Source organism: Silene latifolia, chromosome 7, assembly GCF_048544455.1.
Source record: "Silene latifolia isolate original U9 population chromosome 7, ASM4854445v1, whole genome shotgun sequence".
Taxonomy (NCBI): domain Eukaryota; kingdom Viridiplantae; phylum Streptophyta; class Magnoliopsida; order Caryophyllales; family Caryophyllaceae; genus Silene; species Silene latifolia.
This window is the reverse complement of record NC_133532.1, coordinates 106,598,575-106,609,113: the sequence shown is the minus strand read 5'-3', so window position 1 is coordinate 106,609,113 and position 10,539 is coordinate 106,598,575. Positions and strand designations below refer to the sequence as shown.

General features: G+C 39.0%; 1 protein-coding gene across 1 annotated transcript; it reads right to left on the bottom strand.

Moving 5' to 3' along the window:
* Positions 1-339: 339 nt before the first annotated feature.
* Positions 340-1,364, bottom strand: LOC141591220 (uncharacterized). The gene is made up of 2 exons (XM_074411585.1): positions 713-1,364; positions 340-599 (listed from the first exon to the last, which is right to left on the bottom strand). Exons 1-2 carry the CDS (start codon positions 1,341-1,343, stop codon positions 565-567), a joined length of 666 nt encoding a protein of 221 aa, XP_074267686.1. The 5' UTR covers positions 1,344-1,364; the 3' UTR covers positions 340-564.
* Positions 1,365-10,539: the final 9,175 nt, after the last annotated feature.

The window sequence follows — 10,539 nt, the reverse complement described above, 5'->3', positions numbered from 1 at the left end:
ATACCTATAGCCTTCTCGTGCGGTGATTGACATAGGACCACATACATCCGTGTGTATGAGCCCTAATAGGTCAGCAGCGCGCATTCCAACACCTTTGAAGGAAATACGAGTCATCTTACCGATGAGACATGATTCACACGTGCCAAATGATTGAAAATCAAAGGCCGAGATAGCTCCATTTTTAATGAGTCAGTTTTTACGCGTTTCTCATTAATGTGTCCCATACGGCAGTGCCATAGATACGTTTGATCTTTGTCACCAACCTTTAACTTTTTATTCATTACGTGTAATATTTCGGTCGTCTGATCTAAAACATAAATTCCGTTCATGGAGACTGCCTTGCCATAAATCATATCGTGTAAAGAGAAAATGCAAGCATTATTTTCTATTACAAATGAAAAACCAAGTTTGTCAAGTGCAGAAACTGAAATAATGTTTTTCGAAAGACTAGGAACATAATAGCAGTCATATAATGACAACTCAAATCCGCTAGGAAGCTGGATCACATATGTCCCCTTTGAGATGGCAGCCACTCTTGCTCCATTCCCAACACGCAGGTCCACCTCACCCTTTACGAGGGGTTCGATGTTTCGGAGCCCCTGCACATGATTACACAGATGAGAACCACAACCAGTATCAAGTACCCAAGTTCCGTAACTTGCGTGGTTAATCTCAATCATATGAATAAAAGTAGAAGAGAGAGAAGACATACCAACAGGTTTAACACGACCTGCCTTTAAGTCCTCATGATAAACAGGACATGTACGCCTCCAATGCCCAGTCTTGTGGCAATGATGGCATTCCATGTTTTCATTCTTGCTCTTTGTCGTGCCTGATGAGGTGCTCGACTCACCAGGCCCACTCTTACCTGAACCCGACTTCTTGAACTTCGGTTTACCTACTGCTAGGTTTGCCGGAGCTTTGCCCTTACCTTTCCCTTTGTTGGACACAACGAGAACATCCTGTTTCAAGCTCCCACTGAACTTCATGTCCTTCTCGGTCTGTACGAGAAGGGAGTGCAGTTCATGTGGGGTTTTCTTCAAATCATTCATATAGTAATTCGCTCTAAATTGCGAAAAACCATCGTGGAGTGAATGAAGCATGCGGTCGATAACAATGTTCTCGCTGATGTTACAATCAAAGGTCTCCAGCTTCTCGACATTCTCAATCATGCTGAGAATGTGTGGGCTAACCGGTTGGCCCTTCTGGAGTCTCGCATCAAAGAAGCGAGTGGTATGCTCATAGGTCACGATTCTCGGTGCTTTCGAGAATTCCTTAGTGAGCGTGGTGAAAATCTTGTTCGCACCATGGGCTATGAAGCGTTTCTGCAAATTGGATTCCATTGCAAAAATGAGTACGTTTTTAATCGCACCCGCTTCCATACAGAAATCATTAAACTTGGTGATTTCAGCAGCTCTAGCCGTGGGACTGGGTTTGCCGGGGGGGCTCTAATAGATATTTGAGCTTCCCGTCGGCGCCAGCGGCAGATTCCGTAATGCCGCCTCCCGTCTCCGGTTTGATCCATCATTCTTCGATCGAGTGGACTGATTCATCCGATTCATGAAGATCCGAGGCCAGGACTCACGGTCCAATGTGGCACTTGGCATTGGGTTATCGAGAGAACCACCATTTGTTATTTGCGCTTAAAAATTCGTGATCTACACTGAAAAAGAAAGAAAAACAAAAACGAAATAAGCAACTCATCGAGGTGATTTAAGTCTATTTAAAATTCATTTTAACGTGTAGACTCAATGCACTTGCATAATTGATCTCCCTCAAGAATGATACAAGTGATCCCAAGACTCAATTTCTGTAAATTGATAAGCCAACTGTTTAGCTAATTCTTCCGGAAGAACTCTTGGTCGATAGATTTCCGTAAATCCTATCTATAGTCCACCATAGTCACAGGATCGTACGAGTGACTATAGTGTTGAGATAAAATAGGTCAATCGGTTCCAACTTACCCGACGTAGAAGGGGTCATATTATGCCTACCGACGAAGAAGGGACTCATTGGAGTTTGACCTATAAAGACCGTTCTCAATTTTTGTTTATACGAGGAAGATCCCATCAACTAAATTATAATTCATATTAAGTGAACGAATAACTAGCGTCTGCGTGAATGAATTAAATTTGGGTGATGGCTTAAAAATCGTGTGACATGAGAATGTCAATGAAAACTAACTCGCAACCTCTATATGTGTCAGTTTTCATGCAATAATTAGGTGGTTTGGATTTTTAGGCGGAATATGATGCATATTATCGTTACGAAAAATAAATAAATGAATGCAATACGTAAATAAAAAATTCCTAGTGTGGCCTATCCTAGAAAAATAAAACATAAAACAACTTTGGAATCCACCGTTGGACCCGAGAAGCTTGTCTTGATGTTCCATCTTGATCCATGTAGCGGGAGTGAGCATCCGGTCTCCATCTTTAGTCTTCTCAAGAATTACAATTTAAAATTTACAAATATAAACCTATTTACATTCTAAATAAAAACTGTAATTAAAAGAAATAAAATGGAGATACGAGATCTCAAAATACAACCAAGACCGTGTTCCATCATTACGGTAACACGTTCTACTAAGGCCACACTAAGTTACAACCGTTTGCAAAATAATTAAATACGTAATTAAAAGGCATTCAAAACATTCAAAATATAAACAAGAACGATAAATTAAAATGCATCAACTAAAAATTAAATTTATTCGTGACATAATTCCGTAATTATGTTAAATTTTTATCCAAACCACCAAAGATAATTAAAATTACATGACAAAACCGCTTTAGTCAAGTTAATTTTAATCCGAGATAATCCGTTACAATAAATCGTTTTAAAGTAACTTTAATTTACGTTGGTGAACCGTTTCACCATCAAGCGAGAGCGTAAAAAAAACGTTTTATGCTATAAAGGCCGAAAAAAAAACAGATTTTTTTTTTTTTTTTTTTCTCTGTACTGCTGTACGTGAACAGTACCAGTATCCAAATTTTTTTTTTTTTTTTAAATGCTGTATAGAACCGAGAGCATCAAAAATCCAAAAAAAATATATACGGCTCAAAATCGTGAGCAACTAAAGATCAAAACAAAACGGTTTGATAAAACACAATTGCAATTTATTCTAATCCGGATTAAAACAAAATTACAATTGACATGTTCTTCACATATTGTTGTAATTATCGTTTAAAACAACAATTCGCAAAGAACAAAACGAAAACAAAACAGAAAATCGTCACAAAACAACCGTGTAAACTGGACACGGTTCCCAATGCACAAAACAGGCCGTGACATGTAGAAATGTCGAGACCAACATGCCACACGATTTTATCAAAATTTTATACAAAAATTATCGATTTGATAAAAACCAATTGCGATATCACCTAATCCGTATAGAAATGAAATAGCAATTGATAGATCTTTAACACATTATATTGAATATCGATTACAAAATAATATGCAAAGATCAAATCGACAACAAAAACAAAAACATGGCACGGAATTCAATAAAAATGCAGCCGTGCAAAAAAAATTGAAAACCGTGAGGAAAAAAAAAATGCCGAGAGGTTTTATGCATCAAAAAAAATATCGATCCATTTCATTTGATGAAAATCACATAGAAAAATTTACGTGGCCTGGCTCTGATACCACTTGTGGGGTAATATCCGTATAATACCCTTTAATTATAGGATTATAACGCAAAATTTACATGTGATTATAGTCATAAAACGAAAAACATGATGAAACGATTAAGATATAGAAATAACCTTCGGTCCTAGTGCAAAAGGCAATGAGAGATCAAAGTAGACCTCCTCCTAAATGATGCACCCAAGATGGTCCGAGAAATGCCCTTGTGCTAGAGAGAATCCCCTAATTGCCTTGCAATATTGAGGGGATTGTTTTGTGAGTTTGTGTTGGATGAGAGATCCGAGTTTCGAGAGGCACAATTCCCAAAACCCTAGTTTTCATACAAATGAAAATGATTAGGTTAGAAGGGAGGAGAAACTCCCCTTTTGTGCCCTCTCATTCGGCAAAACCGAGTGGGTCAAGGGGAAGTGGGCTTCCACTTCCTCTTAACTTTAACTCGTGGTTCGGTCCATAATGCGCTAAGTGTATATGACGCGGTTTCATTATAAACTGTCATCGGTTATCGGAAATTAAGGCATCAACTAATAATACTAGTTAGTTGAATTATTAATACGTGTCCGACAAAGACAATATTGTATAATTATATTCAATATACATTTAATTAAATATAAAACGCTTATATTCAATTTATGAATTAACTGCTTAATTCGCCTTAGCCATTATTATTTAATCCGTATTAAATAAAATATCTCAACATCACATTTTGACTAATTACTAGTCAAATCACTTAGACTAACTGGTTAGTCAAAATTGGCATCTACATGACTGTATTTTCATACCGTCACATCTCTCAAACGTATCCTATAGGTGTGACTTTTAGGGACCAGTTGATCACCGCCATCTGTATGACAATAACGTCAAACTTATCTAGCAAGCCAACCGTTATTGATAAACGTGGATCAACTGATAATAATACCAAAAGTATGCCCTTTGATCCTTTTAGAGATTTATAAGTCCTTGCACTAACTGTTAAGGACACCAACCCCAACACTTTTATATCGGTATTCACAATACGTTTACATTCAATTTCAAGGGGGTCTTTGGTTAACCCATTTTCCATTCTGATATAGTAACGTGCTGGGAACACCGTGAATCCGGTTACAAATTGTTGATTTGTAACACACAATGTAACTAATATGACTAACAAAAACTTCAACATTGTGTTTTCTTTAATAATGGTTGTGTGAGTTATGAGAAGTTTATATTTTTTTTATGGTGGTTTGGAATGATTTTAATATATAGAATGAAATTAATGATTTATGTAATAGAGATTTTTGATTTACAAAAATTAGATTAGAATCATGATGATGATTTGTTTCCTAGTATATATAGACATAAATTGAAAGAAATTATCTATTATATTCTTCTAAATTTGTTAGATATAATTGCAATAATGTTGCTTTGCTAGTTTGTTTGTCATGTTGAATGGGAATTATGATGATAATTTACGTATTTACTAAATCCCGTGCATAGTTTTGCTATATCCCGCGCACTTTGCCCCTATTCCAAATTTACCCTTCATCATAAAAACAAATATTTTTTTTCTCTTCTCTTCCTTTCAAAACGTAACCAATTCATTAATCATTCAACAACTATGGATCGTAATTCACACATATCATAAATAATTTTATAGTTTTATCAATAATTTTGTTAATACACGTTTTTTAAATTAATTGAATAATGAATATGAAAAAAGGGGTTTTCATAATTAGGATTTTGATTTTTGTTATTGGAGAGATTAATTGTCGACCAGATTATCAATGAAAAGGTTAATTTCTTCATCAATTGACCAGATTTACTAAAAATTGAAATGACCAATTTATCAATGAGCACATGTTGCTCTGTTCATCAATTGCTGTTTATGTGTAAGATTGATGATGAGGAGAGGGATGTCATGTTTTATGTACAGAAGGAATGCGAATAACTTGCTTTTTCAACCAAACTTGTTCATAAATCAATGGCAAACAGCAATAACACCATCCGACATCCATGACAACCAGACTCTGACCGCCAATCCCTTTCCTCCGGCCACCTTGCGTCGTCGGCCAACATCCCCTTCTCCCCAGCCACCCAAGCACCGAATCCTCTTCTGTTCTCCCTTCCTCACCATCTACGAACGGCGGCCGACCATTGTCGCCAACGCCCCCTTCCTCTCTTCGTCGCTAGTCAATTTTTGGGGTGGCGCCTGGTGGTCCACCAGAACACTTTTGGTTTTTTTTTTGGGTCTTTTGGGGTTTTATATGTGCCTCTCTCTTGATGGGTGGGAGAAATGAGAAGAATACATTCGGAATAAGACGGAAAAAAGCGCGGGATTTAGTAAAATTATGCGCGGGATTTAGCAACTCCCATAATTTATTTATTTATTTTGAAGGGAATTTGGATCTTCTCATTAAATGGGCAAAAAAATATAGTTACAGATCCTAGAGCTCCTAAAACATCCTACCTCGGAAAAAAGAGAATCCCCTAGAAAACAAAAACAAAACCCTTTCTACAGTGGACCAAAAAATTACAAGTAATCAAGGTGAGCTTTACGAACTAAGAGGATATACTGAATTTGCTTGGCTACATCAATAGGAGTTATACTTTTGCCACCAAAAATCCTAAGGTTGCGTTCTTGCCATGCATGTGTGGTAAATGGCAGCTATCAAACCACTTCTAGTCATACGTTTCCTCAAAGCCTGCCTCCGATGTGGGTAATGCTCAATTTTTTGAACATCTCTTAATTTGCACGGGATAGCGGGCTGAGAGCTAGCTCTTTTATTTTTGAAGGGAAAGGAAAAGAAAGGAAAGGAAGAGAATTTTTTTACCAGAGCAGACTATGGATAGGAAAAGAATAAATGTTCAGCTGATTCAGCGCTTCTCTCACACAAGTCACATCTATTTACATACATAAAATCTTTGAGTTGGTAGTTGTCGATCGTTGGGAGTTGGTTTTGTGCAGCCAAAAGAGCAATGAATCAGTGTTTTGGCAAGGCTTAGCCTTCTGATACCGCACGAATCCAAAGAAGCAATCTTCCTGTACGTGGCCTGAAGAGGCTGTAGAGAGCATTCGCATTGAAGTTATCGATTTGATGTTCTCGCTCTAGGTGGTTAGGAACCAAAGAAATGAAGACGTCCTTGCATTTTAAGACATTGTGCCAGTACCATGATTGGGAGGTAGAGTACTGAACAGACCAGAAATTTCTCCCCTTGAGAACATAGGTTTCAACCCAGCAAACCCAAATACTATGCGGCTTGTGATGGATATTCCATGTCCACTTCATCAATTGGGCTTTATTTCAAATTAATATTTCCTTTATATTGATCCCCCCTTCCTCTCGCGAAAAGGAAAAGTTTGCCCATTTCCTAAAAACCATCTTCTTTTTACCTTCCTCGATGCCCCAAAGAAATTCCCTACGTATTTTGTTAATTTACTTGACAATCCTTTGGGTAAAATGATACAATCCCCCCCAAAATTGTTGAGTCCGAAGATGACGGAGTTTATGAGCTGGGATTTCTTAGCGTAGTTGAGTATATGGTTAGCCCAATTCATAATTTTTGCACGGCTTCTATCAATGAGTGGGTGAAACATAGCATGTGTGAGGTGGGAGGAGTGAGGCTATTACACCCCCGCACACCGGGATGCCTTACCAAGGATCAACCTAGTATATGAAGGTGTTACCATCTCGGTCACCCGAGGTAGTAGATAAAATAGACAATGAAAGAACACTTATATTATATTACTTTAAGTCTTTACAACCAAACTACAAAACGTGATACAATATGATAACTACGACTACTAAAGAGCTCATGCGTCAGGACATATGTTCCGGTAGCGTGGTGACTCGATCTCCTCCAAGCCCTTCAGTAAGCAAACCAACTATACCTGCTAAACCAACTGCTTACCATCCACGAATGGATCACCACAGTTTTGAAAACACAACACGGGGCCAGTTACTAAACAATTAAAGTAAGACAAATACAATAACCAACAAGCTGATCATCCTCCTCCTCCGGTCTCCCGATTTCACACAGTAACCGACTACACACCGAAATGTGTAGCCCTACCAGATTACCCATCACAACAGGCAATCCACGCCGCCAGTCGGGGACCGCAGTTAATCCTCACCAAAGTCCCGCTCATCAATGGGCGATATCCCTGTCACTTAATGTGCACATCCCCTCCCGCGACGGGTTCCACAGAGGGCGAACTAGGGTGTGAAGCCACTCCCGCAAGTGACTCCACCACAATCATCACAACGCCAACACCATCACCACACCAACACTCCAATGATGATCAGCAAACAACACGTATGCACAACAAGAAATCTCAAATCAATTTAACAGAAACTGAGTAGGGAAACCCTACCTTATCGTCAACCATGAAAATGCATCCACAAACAGCCAAGCAAGACTCCGAGACACATCCTACAATGGTAACCACATCCTATTATAAGACTACCCCAAACATTCTACTAAAAAGGACAACAAAACAATGACTTACCCAGTGACGCGGACCGACGGTGACAAAGACGAATACTGATGCGTGTATTTTATATAAGGTTTTTACCTCATTTTTACACCCATTTCTGTACTATTTATGTAGCATCTAGCTACAAATACCCCCGAATAGTCTACTTTGGTTTGTCTTGTGTGAATTGCAGGTACAGACTGAAAAGAAGATAAATCGAGCCTAAACTCGTCCCATTTGAATACATTTATGGAGAACAAGGAATCGGAGCTTGGAATCTATCACTTTGAAGACGTGTGAGCTGATTTCGGAAGGTGTCAAAGTGCCTTACGTGCTAATATAGCTCGATCGACCACTTTTCAGTCGATCGAATGCTTTATCTCTTGAAGTTTCACTCGATCGAGTTGTTTTCATACTCGATCGAGAAGGCCAATATAAGAAGTCCTCGATCGAACGGGTTTTCCACTCGATCGAGAGGAGTTGCTGCTTAGTTCCTCGATCGAGTGGTTTAATTCTACTCGATCGAGAGGTTTTCATCCTGTAATTGTGTTTTTGCCTTATTCCGTATGGGCTTTGTAATTAGGCTTGGTTATTAGGTTAAGTAGTAGGATTTTCGACTACTTAATCACTCAGCAGACTACGTTACTCTCCTCTCCTCTCTTCTCTCTTCCACCCTTACTCTAGACTACTACTCGGATCTGAAAACTTGTAATCGGTACATTACTCTCTTTTATTTCTTAATAGTACCTTTTATTGCTCCTTATTCCTTCTCTTCCTTTATTTTACAATTGCTCTTGTTCAATCTCTCTTATTACATTGTTATGATGTTTAATTTCTATTATCTATGTATGATTGTTGTTAATTCGATGATAATGCGTAGCTAATTTCCTTTGCTAAGACTTAGGGAATGCATGATTATGAAGGAATTGTAAATCGATATATTAGGTTTAATGCTTGTGCAGTTTATGTTGTTAATCGCTACATTTAATTGTTTCTGTCTAATTGAGTCGGCGCAATTAGTCATTTAATCGCAGTAAACCTTGACCTGGACCGAAAGGTTGGAAAGGGTGAGACTCGTAGCGAACATTAGGGCACCGTAGTAAGGGCGAAAGCTAAGCTATTTGTGCTTTAGGGCGAATTGAGACCAGAAGGAGATATTCACTGCCCCATAGACCATACTTGCATTGACCTGAGACCTAGATTGCTTAACTGAATGATCATGGTGAACCGACTGTCTTAGCTATTTTCTCCTTATTTGCTTAATCCTTATTCTCTTATCTTTCCCCTCTTCCTTAATCTCATTAGTTTAGAACAAACAAATTTAAACCCCCAAAAATTGGTTACCGTGACAGACTTAGTTAAGGCTGACATTTTCCCATCTCCCTGTAGAGATCGGCCCTACTTACTGCTAGCTTCTGTTAGTGTATCTAGGTTTATTTTTGGTACAAAAACGACCCTATCAAATTTAGGCGCCGTTGCCGAGGAGATGGCGTGATTTTGTTGCTTTATTTAAGTTTGTATCTCGTCTAAAGGAATTTATTCCTTGAGATTGATCTCATATTTTTGCGAGTTCTTGATTAGTTTTACAGGATATCTGTTCTAGAAGAGAACATTGTCGTACCTGCTTCTCTGTAAAATTCTATCTGCTAGGATGCTGAATATAGCCAGTCATTCATAGCCGACGGTGGATTCCCTTCCAAAAGGTTTCCTACTACCCACTATTGACTCGGGAACCTTTGGAATCCACCCATCTTACATACAGCTGGTCGAGAGAAATCTCTTCAGGGGGTACCTGGAGAAGATCCGTGCAAGCATATAGAGCTATTTACAGAGTACTGCTCCATCATTCCTCTTGCTGGTGGGGAGACACAAGACAGAGTGAAAGGAGTTCTCTTTCCTTTCTCTTTAGCTGATGATGCCCGGGAATGGTTGAGGGATTTAGATAGGGAAGCAGCCGGTGTAACCGACTGGAATTCCCTTGCCTTGGCCTTCTACAGGCGATATTTTCCACCACAGCGCACTAATGCGTTGAGAGCTCGGGACATCGCATTTGAGCAACTACCTACTGAAGACTTGAATGGGGCTTGGACTAGGTTCAAGAAGCTCGTCCGTTCTGTGCCTCATCACGGTTTCAAGCGTTGGTTCTTATGTACCCAATTCTACAATGGGTTATATCCAGACCAGAGAGCCATTCTTGATAGTGCAGCCAAAGGGAGATTTTAGAAGAATGTAGAAGACAATAAAGGGTGGCATCTTATTGAGAAGATGGCCATTCATGTTGCTGAGTATGGAAATCCCCGAGGAGGTAGGAATGTAAACGAGTTGGTAGTAGCTGAGGTGGAGAGTCCTAGCAGAAGTCTAGTGTAACGCCCCGTAAACAACAGGAGTACAAAATGGTATATTTTATTAATAGCAGCGGAAATTACAGAGAGTTACCGCCGTAT

Excerpts from the sequence above, each read along its gene's own strand:
- LOC141591220 (XM_074411585.1), bottom strand. The coding sequence starts at position 1,343 with ATGGAATCCAATTTGCAGAAACGCTTCATAGCCCATGGTGCGAACAAG. Across the intron at positions 600-712 it reads AGGTCGTGTTAAACCTGTTG|GGGCTCCGAAACATCGAACC; the intron begins GTATGTCTTCTC and ends AATCATGTGCAG.